The following is a 20,134-nucleotide window of genomic DNA, read 5'->3' as shown; positions in this document are numbered from 1 at the left end:
CTTTCTGAGATTAAGATCTCCTCTGCTCCTTCATGACCAGGGAACAGGGTCTCACTCTTTGAGAATGATGGGCTTCTGCATGTCTTCAAGACCACCACAGAGCTGGGAAGGGGAATGTAACAAGTGCAAGTAAAACACCAAAAAGCTTTCCTAGTTTTTAAGTTACTTTGTTCTTGATTCAACATTTGCTTCCAAGTTTTGACAAAATTGTTTCTGAATGTTTTTGCCTCTGAGGAGGAATGGGTCCTTGAAGCTACCTACTCTGTTTTTGCTGAGGGTTATTTTTTGAGTCCTTGACATTGTATATTAAAATTTACAGGGCTTCCCTGGTGGCGCAGTGGTTGGGAGTCCACCTGCCGATGCAGGGGACATGGGTCCATGCCCCGGTCCGGAAGGATCCCACGTGCTGTGGAGCGGCTGGGCCCGTGAGCCATGGCCGCTGGGCCTGCGCGTCCGGAGCCTGTGCTCCGCAATGGGGGAGGCCATGACAGTGAGAGGCCCGCGTACCACAAAAAAACTAATAAAAATAAAAAATAAAATTTTACAGAGCTAATTTAAGGCTCTGGATGTTAAAATTCTCGATTTATTTTTGCTTCTGTGAGGCAGTTCAACCAGTTGCATTAGCATTCCTAGATACCTCTAAAACTTAGGGAATGAGATGACTTAAAGCTGGACTTCAGGCCCTGAGAGGTCCAATCTGTTTTTCATTAATCTTACACTAAATCATAGCCCCTTTGAGTGCAACTGAAAGCCGGGATGTTTACCAAGGCCCTTCTTCCTTGCTGGTACTTCAGCAGAAGTTTATTTTAGGAATTTTAATACAACTGGCTTAACTCTGTAAACATACCCATTGCCAAATGAGAAATAATGCGACAAATAAGTTAATGTAGAAACCAAATTTATTAATCATGGATTTACTGAGGATAGCTTATATTTTTAGATATTATCCATAGCTTATGCTGACATCTGATTTTGCAGAGCAATTATATGATCATTTTTATTAAGATAATTAGTACTCTGCAAGGCAAACTTAGTTCCTTGAAGTAGCACATTTTCTAATTCCCCAACAGGGTTTGGTTTTACTTAGCTATCAGAATCAAATCTGAATTTATACACTTAAACTTGATGTGTGTACAAAATTTATTCTTCACATATATTCCTTCTAAGTGCTCTGGTTCTTCATGCTGAAACATCCCAACTTCCAGAAATTTGGCTGCCAGATCAAAATTGTCAGGGCCCTTCTAATAAGGGTTAAGATTTCAAGAGCGAAAAATATATACACACATATTTTATTATATACAAAGAACAACAAAGTTTCACCAGGTAAACAAAAGAATATAAATGATAGTCATAATTAATAGCTTCAAAAAGCACTTAAACACTTTGACCTTTTGCACAAGACACAGGCTTCAAAATAGGGTCACATAGCCATTAATCAGAACTCCAGGTAGTTCTCTCATAATAGCAATCTATATTCTGGAGAAGATGGCTTTTTATGAACTCTGTGGGGACTAATGTGTTAGGCCTCATAAAGGAATGAAATGCTTTCATATCTAGGGGGAAACAAATTAAAATATTGAAGGAAGGGATACTTCTAGGGTTGTGTTTATTGTTGACAGCAATTTTAGAGATAACCACAGAAAAGTGTAAAAGATTTCTAGGTAAAATTCTGGCTATCTCATAATAATAATGGATACCATTTTGTAGCTCTACAAATGGTTTGATGACAAAAAAAGGGAGAAAGTTTGCTGAGAAGGCAGAATGAAACAGTCTAGGGAAGGAGGTAAGCATAATATAAACATAATTCGATCATACAAAGAAAAGAAAGGATATGGTCCTTCCTAAAACCATGCGCTGGTCATATTTACCTATATAAGTTCAAGCCTAAAAGAACACTGCAGCTTCTATATATCTGCTATTTAGTAATATACTAGAAAAATATTTTTCATTTGTTATGAAAGAGCTATTTTATATCAAAAGCTAGAAATACATATTTACTCAATGCAAATCCCAAATGAAACCCAACTTAATATACAGTAAAATACAGCAATGACAGAAAAAAATGGGTAAATAATAAATTCAACTAAATTTACAGTACTGCCTTGATATTTTCTACTCGTTTTTAATCTATACACAAGGCTCAAGTTCTGGGCTTACAGGTTTTATTTTTCATTTTTCTTAGAAAGTAAAATTACCAGTCCTCAAGTTAACTAAAAATTGTTCTGGGCTCGCAGAGGTAATCTGCTCTTCATGACAGAGTGCTCTGTAGTTTCTTCTACTTTAGACCTCTCCAGCGGATTAATGCCTCTGTTTTCTTTATCTTTTCCATGTGATTTTTTATGCTGTGGATTTAAGGGGGAAAATTAAGTCAATATAAAGTAACATCTGATACATATTAATCATATTCTATTTTCAACATTCTCTGGTTTATAGGCAAGAAATTAGGTGTGGAAAACTTTAGAAAACACTCAGCACAAATTTGAGCCAACAATTTGCCAAGTAGAAATGAATGCCTTCTTCATTTTATCACCAAGAGGGGGGTGAAAGAAATATTAATTTTCTGTATGATTTTCCAAGGAATAATTACACATTTTACTGTAGGGCAATGGTTCTCAGCAGGGAGATTTTGCACCCCAGGGGACATTTGGTACTGTCTGGAGACATTTTTGGTTGTTAAAACTAGGGGGTTGGGCTTCCCTGGTGGTGCAGTGGCTGAGGGTCTGCCTGCCGATGCGGGGGGCGCGGGTTCGTGCCCCGGTCCGGGAGGATCCCGCGTGCTGCGGGGCGGCTGGGCCCGTGAGCCATGGCCGCTGAGCCTGTGCGTCCGGAGCCTGTGCTCCGCGGCGGGAGAGGCCGCAGCAGTGAGAGGCCCACATACCACAAAAAAAACAAAAACAAAAAAACAAAAAAAAAAACCTAGGGGGTTGCTACTGGCTTCTAGTGGACAAAAGCCAGGGAAGCTGCTAAACATAATACATAGGACAGGTCACCACAACAAAGAATTATCCAGCTCAAAATGTCAATAGTGTGGCTGCTAGAAATCTTGCTCTTGGGAAACAAAGATTTGTTATTGTACAAAAATGGTAATTCTGGGAATTCTCTGGTGGTCCAGTGGTTAGGAGTCCGTGCTTTCACTGTTGAGGGCCTGGTTCAACCTGTTGACCAGGTTCAACCCCTGGTCAGGGAACTAAGATCCTACAAGAGGTGCAGTGCGGGCGGGGAAAAAAAAAAAAAAGGCAATTCTATTTTAAGCACAGAATCTGATATACAGGCTATTCTAAGCACAGAATCTGATATACAGGCTACCTCAAGGCACTTTTTATTTAAGTTGTATCTTATCTTTTAAAAAACTTATTTCATATTTCTCATTTGGAAATATTTCATTGGAATCCTTGTACTTTCCCTTAGCGAGGCTTTAAGTAACTGACGACTTTCATTGTAGACCCACTCATCAATTCTTAGACAAATCATAAACCAACTTTAAAGTTTTTAACCCAGAAAATTTCCCCATATCAGACTGCTACCAGAGTAAAAATAATTTCTGGACTTCAGCTAAAGGTCTAAAATCCAATCCCAAGTCTTTTCTGGTACTATAGGAACTTCTTTGCCATAGCTGAACCACTAAGCCTGGCCTTCAAAACATCATAAACTTTAATAACGAAAGGAATTCCAAACAGGGATTAAGTAGTCACAAAGGTTCCCTTCTCTTAACTTTCCCCCTTTTCTTAACTTTATAAGATAGAAGAGAGGGTCGATAAATAGAAAGAAATATATCTAGAGTTTTCTAATAGTAAAGAATGAAGCAAAAGGTAGGAAGACTTTGGAGATAAAACTGCCTTGATGCAGACAGAGAGGAATTTAATAAAATCTGAGCTAGAAGTTTTAACAGCTTAAATCAGGGATGGAGAATCTTTAGATCTTGGGGAAAAGACCTGCAAGTCTACTAACGACAGGTACAAGCATATACATATCAGAAGCAGTACTTCAACTATAAAATGTAGACATCCATGTCCTACGTAAGTAAGGAAATCCTTACCTCACAGACTGTCTAGGCTCATGACTTCAAATTAGAGGGAAAGTTGTAGATAGTTTACAGTGCCATACTCCCAACAGTGATGAAAAGGTGATAGGAGAGGGCATGGGATTTAAACACACAAGATCGAGGCAGGAGGCTACGTGGGGGAATAGTGAATAGGAGAAAAGCCTCAAGTTGGAGAATCAGTCATTTAACAGAGAGTCATTCAGTCTCTCAATCTTTAAACTTCTTAGCCTTTGAAGTCTGATCATAGAGACAGGCTCCAGGACTTCCATGTCAAAGGTGGAGGGAAGAGAGAAATGACTGTTTTTAGTATCATTCTGAGTATGTAGGAAGCAGAAAAGGGATAAATATAACAGCAGAATATTACCAGCTAAGGATGGGATTAAGTCATATTTTGCCTTTATTTATCCTACCAAAAACCCCTAATCGATTATCATACGATTATCATGTAAATAATTTAAATCAGAAAAGTTAACAAGCCATCCCAAAGGAATGACTGAAATATTTTTTCTATTCCACCCACCAAGGGTAATGCCTTTATACTGAATAGCAAATGACTGACTTACATCAGATGTGGAAAGGTTATCTGATAGGATATAATCAGGTACCTGGAAAAATGGAACCCCACCACTTGAGGAACAATCCAAACTAGTGTCTACAGATGGCTCTTGACTTAGAGGTTCTTCAACAGTGTGCACCAGAACCGCCTTTTCTTCATCCAAGTCCTAAAATAAGAAGCTGATGAGTGATTAAGTCCCAAGGCTTAAAAACCTTCACACAAGTAAAGGCAGTTTTCTTCTTTGAAAATAACACAATGTCCATTACGTAAAAGTTAAACCTCAACAAAATCAGTAGGAAGTCTACAAAGTAATGAAAATAATTCCTATTATGTTTTCATATAGAGAAGTACCTATAATAAAATGTTAAATATGGTAATCTCAGAATAAAGAGATTAGTTTTTTATCTTCTTTGTTACTTTCCAATTTCCCAACTTTTCTATAATTACTATAGTTAAGGGCACAAATTGTGGAGCTAGGTTCTAATTCCAGCTCCATCCTTGTGACTTAGGACAAGGTAATTCTTAGTTTCCTCACCTTTTAAAATGGGGATAGTACTAGCATTCATCTTATAGAGTTACTGAGACAATTAACGGAGTAAATATATATGTAAAGTGTTTAGAACAGTGTTGGGCACAAAATCAGCATAACATAAACATTGTCTATTATAATTATCTATAAGTCTAATCATAAAAAATGGCCCAATTAAAAGAAACAGGCTTAGCAGTCAACTATCCTTAATGAGACAGGGTAGGACTGAAGGGCAAAGAATAAAATTCTTCTTGTGAAGATGATGACATCAAGAGTTTATGGGAGGGACTTTCCTGGTGGTGCAGTGGATAAGACTCCACACTCCCAATGCAGGGGGCCTGGGTTCGACCCCTGGTCAGGGAACTAGATCCCACATGCATGCCGCATCTAAGGAGCCCACGAGCCGCAACTAAGGAGGCTGCCTGCTGCAGCTAAGACCTGACACAACCTAAATAAATAAATAAAAATTTTTTTTTAAAAAAGAGTTCATGGCAGAGTTCTAAAATTATGATGCCTAAAATAAATTTTACCTGACTGGTCTCTTCTTTGTTGTTTTCTGAACAGTTTAGCATCATTAACAGCTCAGGCTGTCTCCTTTTCAACTGATCAAGGAGCTGTTCACGTGGCTGGGTTCTCACCAGTGCTGATGGGTATAAATAATTTTTCCTCTGTGGTGTCATACCTTTAGTGGACATAATATAAGTGGTAAAAATTGAAGTGTGGGATATGAGTAAGGTATTTTTTTTTAATGCTAGAACTTATACCTCCCAATAAGGCTTTGTCTTCCAAAAATAGAACCATTGTCACATATGAGAATCAGTCTTGCTATCTGTCAGGCATATGTTGCTTAAAATATTTCCTAACTTGACAACTGATCTTAAATAGACTCAACCATTTTCAAGATTCCACCTACACCAAAACATGAAATTTTCCATCTCTGAGCATGTATAGAAGATATATTGTAGGCTCTAAAACGATTCAGAGTGTTCTGAGGAATGGTAGCATGATCAGTTTGACAGGGATAATCATTTCACTAAATTTGGTGGTAGCTAAATATTAACCAGTTACATTTCTTTATAGTAACTCATGCTCTCATAATTTACACAGGCACTTGCCTTTTCACTTAATGTTTATATTCCTAATTTCATTGAAAAGTGGACAATAAATATCAAGAGTCTTGGGGAAAAAATAAATTGACATCCTTTAGTGCCATCCTCTTTTATAATTGCTAAAAAAAAAGGAGCTTTAAAGTGTAATTTACACACCACAAAATTCACTCAGTGATTTTTACTAAACTTACAGGGTGTGCAACCCCTACCACAATCTAATGAATAACTCAATTACTCATCCTGTGTGAAACAGTTTGTTACACCTTCTTTCATGAAGGCATCCCTGAATCATTATAGCCTACATCTCTGCCATCTCTGACTTCCCAAAACGGTAATTCCTAAATGCCAATCTAACAGTCATGACAAAATGAGAGGTACACATAAGAAAATGCACAATGTGGTAAGCTCTGCATTAAACTAGATTTATTTAATTACATTCCTCCACTATTTTTGGTATTAAAATGTCCTTTTATAAACAGTGCTAGATAGATGGTTGTTTTTCTTTTTATTTGCTTTTAAAATGTGCTCTCTTAACCAAAGCCAGTTCCCTGAATGTTTGTAAACTTTTACTGAATTATGATGCCCAAATGTCTGGGAGTGTATGTCATGTGTATCATTTAATGCTTGATCAAAGCTATTTTGAGGTTCTAATTTTTCCATATTTGAGTTGATCAGAGTGAGATGGCAAATTCCTATCAGGCAATGGCAGGACCTTGTTTTTCTGAACATCTAGCACTGTATACAGTTGAATTCAACTTCAAAAAATTTAACAATTCCATTTCCCTTTTAAAGTACCTGTTGGGATATCCAGTTTCAGATCCTGCTGCAGAAAGCAATTAAGCTTAGTCAAACCAATTTTTACGGTTTTATTAAGTTCTTGACTTTGAGTCATTAATTCTTCTTCAACAATAGTTATCTGACCAAGAAGACTGTTATGCTCGTTCTCATTAGCTGCTTTATGTCCAATTAATTTTTCAGTAATCTCTGAACTTGAAGCCTCACAACCTTGTCGTACAACCTGTAAATGATGCAAATGAGACTTCATTATTAAAATCAAAGTTGTCAGTGCTTTATGCAATATTTAACTTCTCCTTACCTTGAAATTTTCCATAATAAAAGTTTTAGAAACTGCAAAAGTAGAAATAATAGGGCTTCCCTGGTGGTGCAGTGGTTGAGAGTCCGCCTGCCGATACGGGGGACACGGGTTCGTGCCCTGGTCCGGGAGGATCCCACATGCCGCGGAGTGGCTGGGCCCGTGAGCCATGGCCACTGGGCCTGTGCGTCCGGAGCCTGTGCTCCACAATGGGAGAGGCCACAACAGTGAGAGGCCCATGTACCGCAAATAAAAACAACAAACAAACAAACAAAACAAAACAAAACAAAAAAGTAGAAATAATAATAATAACCCCCTTATATTCACTCCCCAGCCTCAACATTTATTACTACATGGGATATAGATCAAACAAGATTGGCCACTTACTCCTGCTCTCCACCAGAATTACTTTGAAGCAAATCTTATATCATTTCATCCATTTACTTCAGCATACTTCTCTAAGAGTTAAGAGCTTCTTAAGACCACTCTCACTTCTAAAAAATTTAACACTGATTTCTTTATATCAAATGTCTAGTCAGTGTTCAAATTTCACCAATTGTCTGTTTTTCAGACTTGTTTTGTTTGAATCAGAATTCATCATTATATTTGGTTGATATGTCTTAATTGACTATATAATTTATCATCCAAACTGAGATATTCTCAGAGTAAAAAGGGCCATTAATAGCAATAACCCCAGTGCAATAGATATAAACAAGGACTATCCCAGGAAAACCGGGGCTTAAGGCCCTCTAAGTCTTAACTACTTGATATAAATTATCCTTCCTCATACTTTTCTTCTTGAAAAAAATTTTCATTGAAGAAACCAGGTCTTTGTGCTCTACTGAATATCTCAATATCTCAATTTCTGGATTTTGTCAATTGCACCTCTAAGCTATTATTTTCACATGTTCATCTGTCCTCTGTATTTTCTACAAATTAGTTAGATCTAAAGGCTTGATCTAAATAAGGTTTTAACTTTTGGGCAAGAATATTTCATAGGTGGTACTGAAAGCACATAATGCCTGGTCGTGTCTCTCACGTTAGGATTAATCAGTGTGGGGAACTCCCTGGTGGTCCAGTGGTTATAGGACGCCACGCTTTCACTACCAAGGGTTCAATCCCTGGTCGGGGAACTAAAATCCCAAAAATGAAGACTAATCCATATGTTAGAGTGCGGTCACCCTCTTAATTATAAACATCTCCTTCAGCTTTTGATCAAATGGTGTAAGCAGTCATTAATGTCCACAGGGATTTTTTCACTAAGGGTTGCAAAATTGTGATATCCTAATTCTGTCATTTCTTATGCATTTTATTAGCTGGGATTCTTCTTTGAAACAGTTTTCTTCATCCATTACCCTGTTGAACCAAGATAGAGTTCTTTCAGGAAAGACAGATGGATGCTCAATTGTTTCCCTTTATTTACCACTTCTCAGAATCATTTCTTGCTTCCCTAGCGTGATCCAAAGGAGACTAATGAAATTTCTATGAATTCATCAATTTTAACATATTTGACATATCTTAATCTATTGTAGCAATTACTCTTTTTGATGCTCAAATTGTACCACCTTTAACAGGGGAGTGTCATCAAGTTGGCTCCTAAGTCTTTTTGACACAGCCCCACTAATCTTTAACAGCTTCCTTACTTTCTGGCATAACAAGATTGTAGGCTCATCTGGTACACTTCCTGCTCCAAACCTGAAATTCCCTATTTCTCCACTAGTCATGGTTCCTTTTAGTGAAAATAGCTTATATAGCTTAAAATACTTAAATTCTTTTACCTAATTCCTGAGAATATTAGTAAAATCAATTTATTGCACAGAAGAAAAACCAAGCCACAAAGGGCTCATGCAAGTTTTAAGTTCAAGCAAACCCACAAATCTATCAGATATCTTCTGAGTAACCAGAACAATATCCTAAATAATTAAAGCAATAACAGGTTTGAATGTACCCGGAGAAAAGTAAAAAGCATACATAGGTGAAAAAGTATCATATATCAAAAGATGGGGTGCTCTTAACTGAAGGAACTAACAAGTCAAAAACCACAGGTAGATATAGGACAGATCAGATAAATGTTAAATAATTTGAAGATCTAGGAAACATATGTGAAACAAGATCATATATAAGCATACCAACTGTTACACTTAAAATTTTAAGTCATTAATTATATTTTAAGGGCTTCCCTGGTGGTACAATGGTTAAGAATCTGCCTGCCAATGCAGGGGACACGGGTTTGAGCCCTGGGCCGGGAAGATCCCACATGTCATGGAGCAACTAAGCCCTTGTGCCACAACTACTGAGCCTGTGCTCTAGAGCCCGTGAGCCACAACTACTGAAGCCTGCGCTCCACAACAAGAGACACCACCACAATGAGAAGCCTGTGCACCGCAACAAAGAGTAGCCCCCGCTCGCCGCAGCTAAAGAAAGCCTACGCGCAGCATCAAAGACCCAATGCAGCAAAATAAATAAATAAATAAATATATATATATATATATATATATATATATATATATACTTTAAAATATTATGTGTTTTGAAACCAATTCTTAGCCAAGAATATTTAATTTTCTGATTATCACTATTCTCCCCAAAGGAGGTTCCAGTTATAAAGTTATTACCTTCAATAAATTCTGAAGTTCCTCTTCCCTTTTATTTAAGCAAGATACCCACTGTTCAGAAAAATAAAGTGTGCTTGTGTTCAGAGCCTCACATCTCTGTTCAGTCTCTTGAGATATTATTTCAAGGTCGCTACTGAGTTTATCACAGTGTTTCTCAGACTCTTCAACCAGTTTTGTACCTTCCTGGTTAAAATGTCTGAGTTCCGCTGACAAGTCATCAAAATCAGCACCAAATTTTTCACTGTGAGAAGTTGTTTTGCTGATTATATCTTTAGATTTCCTATAGGAAAAGAGAATAACACTGTTAACTTGAAAAACTAAGACTCAAAGGATACGTAACTTGCCCAAGATCACACAGCTCAAAAATGGCACATTCAAACCTAAGCAGTCTAATTCCAGTGCCCAAGCCCTTAATTGTCTTTTCACAGCAGACTGACATCACATCTACAACTAAATGACCTTTGAAAATCTCTTTTCTTATAAAACCTTTCCCAGATATGACACTTTACTTTGTACCTCTTAGAATATTAACTATATGGTTATTAAAATGAACTCTGCCCATGTGTTTTACTCCTCCTACTAGATTATGTTACTTAAGGATGCCTCCTACAGCCTCTAGCCTCTAGTTTAGGCCCTAAACTGTCCACAATCAGTTAGTTATTCTGTTCTTACGCAGTTTTGCCTTGCCTATGATACAAAATAAATCATAAAAATTATAAGTGTTATAAAACAAAGTCAACTATAAAGTTATCTAATAATTAAAAGAAAATTATATTGGGGTGAGACAAACTATACATATAGCACACATAGTACAATGTAACATAACCCTGATATAAAACTAATATCAAAATATACATTTAAAATTCATTGATGGGGCTTCCCTGGTGGCTCAGTGGTTGAGAGTCCGCCTGCCGATGCAGGGGACATGGGTTCGTGCCCCAGTCCAGGAAGATCCCACATGCTGTGGAGCAGCTGGGCCTGTGAGCCATGGCTGCTGAGCCTGCGCGTCTGGAGCCTGTGCTCCGCAATGGGAGAGGCCACAACAGAGACAGGCACGTGTACCGTTAAAAAAAAAAAAAAAAAAATTCATTGATGGCTTCCTTCTCTCAGTAAAGTTCCCTGTAATAGCATTCAAAGTCATCTCACAGGAGCAAAGTTAAACTTTGGGGAATGAAGGTTACCCTCTACTCCCACTAGATGGTACACCATGTGAGCAAATCACATGAGGAAGCAAATGTGCTGAAAACCAAAGTTCAACTACAAATTAAGTGATAATAATTGAAAAAGGAAAAGGAAATTAAGTGGTAAGCTTGGAGGCTATCAACACGAATCTATGCCCTCAAGGAATCAAAACCCACTAGGAATAAAAAGTGGGGAAACACTTTCTAGATTAAGAATCTAGAAAGAAGAATTCAGAGTGGAAACATGGTATAATGAATAGGACCAACAACAGGACTGAAAAACAGATGATAGGAGTTAGGTAATAGGATAGGTGATAGCCAGAATTCTAGAGCAGAATCATTCAGTAGAAATATAATGTGAGCCACATATGTAATTAAAAAATTTCTAGAAGCCATACTGAAAAAGAAAATAGGTAATCAGAGTAACAATGTATTGGGTAAATATAGCATATGTAGAAGTAAAATACATGAAAACAATGCATAAGAGACAGGAAGGAGGAATTGGGAATACACTGTTAATGTCCTTCCATTACACATGAAACAGCAAATTATTTGAAGGTGGATTAAAATTATTTTAAAATATATATTATTAATCCTAGAAAAAACAGTTTAAAAAATTAATTCTAAAAGTATAAATGATAAGTCAATGAGAGAGATAAAATGAAAACATAAAAATGCTCAACTTAAATTAGGAAAGGAAAAAAGGAAACAAAGCACAAACAATGCAACAAACAGAAAACAAAATGGTAGACTTTAACCCAACTATACCAATACTTTAAATGAGAATGGTCTAAACACACCAGATAAAAGACATACATCGTGAAATCTGATAAAAGACCAAGACCCAATTATATGTTGTCTACAAGAAACCCACTTTAAATATAAAGACTTACGCCAAGGGACTTCTCTGGTGGCACAGTGGTTAAGAATCCACCTGCCAATGCAGGAGACATGGGTTTGAGCCTTGGTCTGGGAAGATCCCACGTGCCACAGAGCAACTAAGCCCATGCACCACAACTACTGAGCCTGTGCTCTAGAGCCCATGAGCCAAAACTACTGAAGCCCTTGCACCTACAGCCCCTGCTCCGCAACAAGAGAAGCCACTGCAGTGAGAAGCCCCACTCACCGCAACCAGAGAAAACCTGTGTGCAGCAACAAAGACGCAACACAGCCAAAAGTTAAAAAATAATAATAAAAAAAAGACTTATGCCAAAAGTAAAGGAATGGAGAAAGCTATATTATGCAAATAGCAATCAAGGGAAAACTGAAGTTTTTGTATTAATTTCAGACAAAGTAGACTTCAGAATAAGGAAAATTATCAAGGATAAAAAGGGACATTACATAATGATAAAAGGGTCAATTATCAGAGGTGTATCAACCCTAATGTGTATACATCTAACAACAGAGCATCACTTATATGAGGCAAAAACTGACAGAATTGAGAAGAGAAATAGAGAAATCTACAATTATAGTGGGAGATCTCAACACCCCTCTATTAGTAATTGATAGAATAAGTAAACAGAACCTCAGTAAGGATACAGGTGACCTGAACAGCACTACCAATTAACTTGACCTAACTAATGTGTTTAGAACACTTCATCTATCAAAAGCAGAATACATATTTTTCACATATGCATAGCATAGGAACGAAGCATGCCAGAATAAAACGGCTAATGTTCTGAAAATTAAATTGTTATTGGAACCACAGCCCAAAAAAGTGGCCCAGGACCTGCCTACTTAAAAAAGAAGACTTAAATAGGATTCTGAACCTCCTAACATAATAGTCATAATGTTCAAGATACAATTAAAAACCATTCTGGAAAATCACAACTTGAATGAATAAAGATAACAGGTACCAACACTGAGATAATTCAAATGTTGGAACAATTTGGCAAGGATTTTAAGTAGCCATCATAAAAATGTTTCAATGAGCAACTAAAACACATCTAAAGGGGAGGAACCAAGATGGCGGAGTAGAAGGACATGCTCTCACTCCCTCTTGTGAGAACACCAGAATCACAGCTAGCTGCTGGCCAATCATCGACAGGAAGACACTGGAACTCACCAAAAAAGATACCCCACATCCAAAGACAAAGGAGAAGCCACAATAAGATGGTAGGAGGGGTGCAATCACGGTAAAATAAAATCCCATAACTGCTGGGTGGGTGACTCACAGACTGGAGAACACTTATACGACAGAAGTCCACCCACTGGAGTGAAGGTTCTGAGCCCCACGTCAGGCTTCCCAACCTGGGGATCCGGCAACGGGAGGAGGAATTCCTAGAGAATCAGACTTTGAAGGCTAGTGGGATTTGATTGCAGGACTTTGACAGGACTGGGGGAAACAGAGACTCCACTCTTGGAGGGCACACACAAAGCAGTGTGCGCATCGGGACCCAGGGGAAGGAACAGTGACTCCAGCGGAGACTGAACCAGACCTACCTGCTAGTGTTAGAGGGTCTCCTGCAGTGGCGGGGGTGGCTGTGGCTCACAGTGGGGACAAGGACACTAGCAGTAGAAGTTCTGGGAAGCACTCCTTGGCATGAGCCCTCCCAGAGTCTGTCATTAGCCCCACCAAAGATCGCAGGTAGGCTCCAATGTTGGGTTGCCTCAGGCCAAACAACCAACAGGGAGGGAACCCAGCCCCACCCATCAGCAAACAAGCAGATTAAAGTTTTACTGAGCTCTGCCCACCAGAGGAACAGTCAGCTCTATCCACCACCAGTCCCTCCCATCAGGAAACTTGCACAAGCCTCTTAGATAGCCTCATCCACCAGAGGGCAGACACCAGAAGCAAGAAGAACTACAATCCTGCAGCCTTTGGAACAAAAACCACATTCACAGAAACATAGACAAGATGAAAAGGCAGAGGGCTATGTACCAGATGAAGGAACAAGATAAAACCCCAGAAAAACAACTAAATGAAGTAGAGATAGGCAACCTTCCAGAAAAAGAATTCAGAATAATGATAGTGAAGGTGATCCAGGACGTTGGAAAAAGAATGGAGGTAAAGATCAAGAAGATGCAAGAAATGTTTAACAAAGACCTAGAAGAATTAAAGAACAAACAAACAGAGATGAACAATACAGTAACTGAAACGAAAACTACACTAGAAGGAATCAATGGCAGAATAACTGAGGCAGAAGAACGGATAAGTGACCCGGAAGTCAGAATGGTGGAATTCACTGCCATGGAACAGAATAAAGAAAAAAGAATGAAAAGAAATGAAGATAGCCTAAGAGACCTCTGGGACAACATTAAATGCAACAACATTTGCATTATAGGGGTCCCAGAAGAAGAGAGAGAGGGAAAGGACCCGAGAAAATATTTGAAGAGACTATAGTCAAAAGCTTCCCTAACATGGGAAAGGAAATAGCCACGCAAGTCCAGGAAGCGCAGAGAATCCCATACAGGATAAACCCAAGGAGAAACACGCCGAGACACATGGTAATCAAATTGGCAAAAATTAAAGACAAAGAAAAATTATTGAAAGCAGCAAGGGAAAAATGACAAATAACATACAAGGGAACTCCCATAAGGTTAACAGCTGATTTCTCAGCAGAAACTCTACAAGCCAGAAGGGAGTGGCATGATATACTTAAAGTGATGAAAGGGAAGAACCCACAACCAAGATTACTCTACCATTCTCATTCAGAATCTCATTCAGATCTCATTCAGATTCGATGGAGAAATCAAAAGCTTTACAGACAAGCAAAAGCTAAGAGAATTCAGCACCACCAAACCAGCTCTACAACAAATGCTAAAGGAACTTCTCTAAGTGGGAAACACAAGAGAAGAAAAGGACCTACAAAAACAAACCCAAAACAATTAAGAAAATGGTCATAGGAACATACATATCTATAATTACCTTAAACGTGAATGGATTAAATGCTCCAACCAAAAGACACAGGCTTGCTGAATGGATACAAAAAGAAGACCCAACTATATGCTGTCTACAAGAGACCCACTTCAGACCTAGGGACACAAACAGACTGAAAGGGAGGGGATGGAAAAAGATATTCCATGCAAATGGAAATCAAAAGAAAGCTGGAGTAGCAATACTCATATCAGATAAAATAGACTTTAAAATAAAGAATGTTACAGGAGACAAGGAAAGACACTACATAATGATCAAGGGATCAATCCAAGAAGAAGATATAACAATTATAATTATACATGCACCCCACATAGGAGCACCTCACTACATAAGGCAAATGCTAACAGCTATAAAAGAGGAAACTGACAGTAACACAATAGTCGGGGACTTTAACACCTCACTTACACCAATGGACAGATCATCCAAAATGAAAATAAATAAGGAAACAGAAGCTTTAAATGACACAACAGACCAGTTAGATTTAATTGATATTTATAGGACATTCCACCCAAAAACAGCAGACTACACTTTCTTCTCAAGTGCACATGGAATGTTCTCCAGGATAGATCACATCTTGGGTCACAAATCAAGCATCAGTAAATTTAAGAAAACTGAAATGATATCAAGCATCTTTTCTGACTGCAACGCTATGAGATTAGAAATGAATTACAAGGAAAAAAACACATGGAGGCTAAACAATACGTTACTAAATAACCAAGAGATCACTGAAGAAATCAAAGAGGAAATCAAAAAATACCTAGAGACAAATGACAATGAAAACACGACGATCCAAAACCTATGGGATGCAGCAAAAGCGGTTCTAAGAGGGAAGTCTATAGGTATACAAGCCTACCTCAAGAAACAAGAAAAATCTCAAATAAACAAATTAACCTTACATGTAAAGGAACTAGAGAAAGAAGAACAAACAGTACCCAAAGTTAGCAGAAGGAAAGAAATCATAAAGATCAGAGTAGAAATAAATGCAACAGAAACAAAGAAAACAATAGCAAAGATCAATAAAACTAAAAGCTGGTTCTTTGAGAAGATAAACAAAATTGATAAATCATCAGCCAGACTCATCAAGAAAAAGAGGGAGAGGACTCAAATCAATAAAATTAGAAACAAAAAAGAAGTTACAACAGACATCACAGAAATACAAAGCATCCTAAGAGACTACTACAAGCAAATCTATGCCAATAAAATGGACAAATTCTTAGAAAGGTATAACCTTCCAAGACTGAACCAGGAAGAAATAGAAAATATGAACAGACAAATCACAAGTAACGAAATTGAAACTGTGACAAAAAATCTTCCAACAAACAAAAGTCCAGGACCAGATGGCTTCACAGGTGAATTCTATCAAACCTTTAGAGAAGAGCTAACACCCATCCTTCTCAAACTCTTCCAAAAAATTGCAGAGGAAGGAACACTCCCAAGCTCATTCTATGAGGCCACCATCACCCTGATACCAAAACTAGACAAAGATATCAAAAAAAAAGAAAATTACAGGCCAATATCACTGATGAATATAGATGCAAAAATCCTCAACAAAATACTAGCAAACAGAATCCAACAACACATTAAAAGGATCATACACCATGATCAAGTGGGATTTATCCCAGGGATGCAAGGATTCTTCAATATACGCAAACCAATCAATGTGATACACCATATTAACAAACTGAAGAATAAAAACCATATGATCATCTCAAAAGATTCAGAAAAACCTTTTGACAAAATTCAACACCCATTTATGATAAAAACTCTCCAGAAAGTGGGCATAGAGGGAACCTACCTCAACATAATAAAGGCCATATATGACAAACCCACAGCCAACATCATTCTCAGTGGTGAAAAACTGAAACCACTTCCTCTAAGATCAGGAACAAGACAAGGTTGTCCACTCTCACCACTATTATTCAACATAGTTTTGGAAGTCCTAGCCACGGCAATCAGAGAAGAAAAGGAATACAAATTGTAAAAGAAGAAGTAACAATGTCACTGTTTGCAGATTACATGATACTATACATCAAGAATCCTAAAAATGCCACCAGAAAACTACTAGAGCTAATCAATGAATTTGGTAAAGATGCAGGATACAAAATTAATGCACAGAAATCTCTTGCACTCCTATACACTAATGATGAAAAATCTGCAAGAGAAATTAAGGAAACACTCCCATTTACCACTGCAACAAAAAGATTAAAATACCTAGGAATAAAACTACCTAGGGAGAAAAAAGACCTGTATGCAGAAAACTATAAGACACTGATGAAAGAAACTAAAGATGATACAAACAGATGGAGAGATATATCATGTTCTTGGATTGGAAGAATCAATTTTGTTGAAATGACTCTACTACCCAAAGCAATCTACAGATTCAATGCAATCCCTATCAAATTACCAATGGCACTTTTTATGGAACTAGAACAAAAAAATCTTAAAATTTGTGTGGAGACACAAAAGACCCTGAATAGCCAAAGCAGTCTTGAGGGAAAAAAACGGAGCGGGAGGAATCAGACTCCCTGACTTCAGACTATACTACAAAGCTACAGTAATCAAGACAATACGGTACTGGCACAAAACAGAAACATAGATCAATGGAACAAGATAGAAAGCCCAGAGATAAACCCACACACCTATGGTCAACTAATCTACGACAAAGGAGGCAAGGATATACAATGGAGAAAAGACAGCCTCTTCAATAAGTGGTGCTGGGAAAACTGGACAGCTACATGAAATTAGAATGAAATTAGAACACTCCCTAACACCATACACAAAAATAAACTCAAAATGGACTCGAGACCTAAATGTAAGACCGGACACTATAAAACTCTTAGAGGAAAACATAGGAAGAACACTCTTTGACATAAAACACAGCAAGATCTTTTTTGACCCACCTCCTAGAGTAATGGAAATGAAAACAAAAATAAAGAAATGAGAGACCTAATGAAACTTCAAAGCTTTGGCACAGCAAAGGAAACCATAAACAAGACGAAAAGACAACCCTCAGAATGGGAGAAAATATTTGCAAACGAATCAACAGACAAAGGATTAATCTCCAAAATATGTAAACAGCCCATGCTGATCAATATTAAAGAAACAAACAACCCAATCCAAATATGGGCAGAAGACCTAAATAGACATTTCTCCAAAGAAGACATACAGATGGCCAAGAAGCACATGAAAAGCTGCTCAACACCACTAATTATTAGAGAAATGCAAATCAAAACTACAATCAGGTATCACCTCACACCAGTTAGAATGGGCATCATCAGAAAATCTACAAGCAACAAATGCTGGAGAAGGTGTGGAGAAAAGGGAAGCCTCTTGCACTGTTGGTGGGGATATAAATTGATACAGCCACTATGGAGAACAGTATGGAGGTTCCTTAAAAAATTAAAAATAGAATTACCATATGATCCAGCGATCCCACTACTGGGCATATACTCAGAGAAAACCATAATTCAAAAGGACGTATGCACCCCAATGTTCATTGCAGCACTAATTACAATAGCCAGGTCATGGAAGCAACCTAAATGCCAATTGACAGACAAATGGATAAAGAAGTTGTGGTACATATATACAATGGAATATTACTCAGCCATAGAAAGAAACAAAATTGGGTCATTTGTTGAGACGTGCATGGATCTAGAGGCTGTCATACAGAGTGAAGTAAGTCAGAAAGAGAAAAACAAATATCGTATATTAACGCACGTATGTGGAACCTAGAAAAATGGTACAGATGAACTGGTTTGCTGGGCAGAAGTTGAGACACAGATGTAGAGAACAAACGTATGGACACCAAGGGGGGAAAGCCGTGGCAGGGGGGTGGGGATGGTGGTGTGATGAATTGGCCTATTGGCATTGATATGTATACACTGATGTGTATAAAATTGATGACTAATAAGAACCTGCTGTATGAAAAATTAAATAAAATAAAAATTCAGGGCTTCCCTGGTGGCGCAGTGGTTGAGAGTCCGCCTGCCGATGCAGGGGACGCGGGTTCGTGCCCCGGTCCGGGAAGATCCCACATGCTGCGGAACGACTAGGTCCGTGAGCCATGGCCGCTGAGCCTGCACGTCCGGAGCCTGTGCTCCGCAACGGGAGAGGCCACAACAGTGAGAGGCCCACATACCGCAAAAAAAAAGAAAGAAAGGAAAAAAAATAAAAATTCAAAAAAAAAACACATCGAAAGGAAATTCCCTTGCGGTCCAGTGGTTAAGACTCCATGCTCTCACTGCCAAGGGCCTAGGTTCAATTCATGGTTGGGGAACTAAGATCCCACAGCCTGCGAGGTACAGCCAAAAAAGAAAAAAGAAAACACATCTAAAAAAAAAAAGCAAGAATCTTTACAAAGAAATAGAAGAGATTTAAGAAAAAAGAAGCAAATGAAAATTATAAACTGAAAAAAGCAGTAGCTGAAATAAAACACCTCACTGAATGGGTTCAACATTAGGTTAGAGATGACAAGGGAGGTCAGTGGACATAAAGACAAAGATTACAGGATTTACTCAATCAATCAACGAAGAGAAAATAGACTAGTATCTATAGCCTCAGAGACCTATGGGACCATAATAAAAGATTTAACATTTGTGTCATCATAGTTCTAGAAGCAGAGGAGAAAAATATAGGGCTGAAAAAATGTTCAAAGAAATAATGAAGGGAGTTCCCTGGTGGTCCAGTGGTTAGGACTCAGTGCTTTCACTGCTGTGGCCCAGGTTAAATCCCTGGTTAGGGAACTAAGATCCCACAAGCCAAGCAGTGCCACGAAAAAACAAACAGACAAACAATTCTTAGTTTAAAAAAAAAAAAAAGAAAAGAAAGAATGGATGAAAATTTACAAGTTTGGTGAAATGCATAAGTCTACAGATTCAAGAAGCTAAGCAAACCCAAATTGGATTAACTCAAAGAAATACATAAGAAGACACAATATAGGGGCTTCCCTCGTGGCGCAGTGCTTGAGAGTCCGCCTGCCGAGGCAGGGGACATGTGATCCTGCACCGGTCCGGGAAGATCCCACATGCTGCGGAGCGGCTGGGCCCATGAGCCATGGCTGCTGAGCCTGCATGTCCAGAGCCTGTGCTCCCCAACAGGAGAGGCCACAACAGTGAGAGGCCTGCATACCACAA

The 20,134-nt window shown here is 38.3% G+C and overlaps 1 protein-coding gene and 1 non-coding gene across 2 annotated transcripts in view; one reads left to right on the top strand and one right to left on the bottom strand.

Annotated features, from left to right (window-relative positions):
• Positions 1-1,596: 1,596 nt before the first annotated feature.
• The window catches only part of KIF11 (kinesin family member 11), a 57,695-nt gene continuing 39,157 nt past the window's right edge, over positions 1,597-20,134 (bottom strand). Inside the window, exons 18-22 of the mRNA XM_007471562.1 lie at positions 9,945-10,224; positions 7,032-7,254; positions 5,658-5,809; positions 4,648-4,764; positions 1,597-2,342 (exon numbers count right to left, since the gene is read on the bottom strand). Of these exons, the coding sequence (XP_007471624.1) occupies positions 2,211-2,342; positions 4,648-4,764; positions 5,658-5,809; positions 7,032-7,254; positions 9,945-10,224 (904 nt within the window). The 3' untranslated portion in view covers positions 1,597-2,210. The remainder of the gene's footprint in view (positions 2,343-4,647; positions 4,765-5,657; positions 5,810-7,031; positions 7,255-9,944; positions 10,225-20,134) is intronic.
• TRNAE-UUC (transfer RNA glutamic acid (anticodon UUC)) lies at positions 19,673-19,744 on the top strand. Its single transcript has one exon. It is a non-coding gene; the product is annotated as a tRNA-Glu (tRNA).

Source organism: Lipotes vexillifer, unplaced genomic scaffold (assembly GCF_000442215.2).
Source record: "Lipotes vexillifer unplaced genomic scaffold, Lipotes_vexillifer_v1.1 scaffold325, whole genome shotgun sequence".
Classification (NCBI taxonomy): domain Eukaryota; kingdom Metazoa; phylum Chordata; class Mammalia; order Artiodactyla; family Lipotidae; genus Lipotes; species Lipotes vexillifer.
The sequence above is the reverse complement of the archived record's forward strand: the minus strand, read 5'-3'. Positions and strand labels throughout refer to the sequence as shown.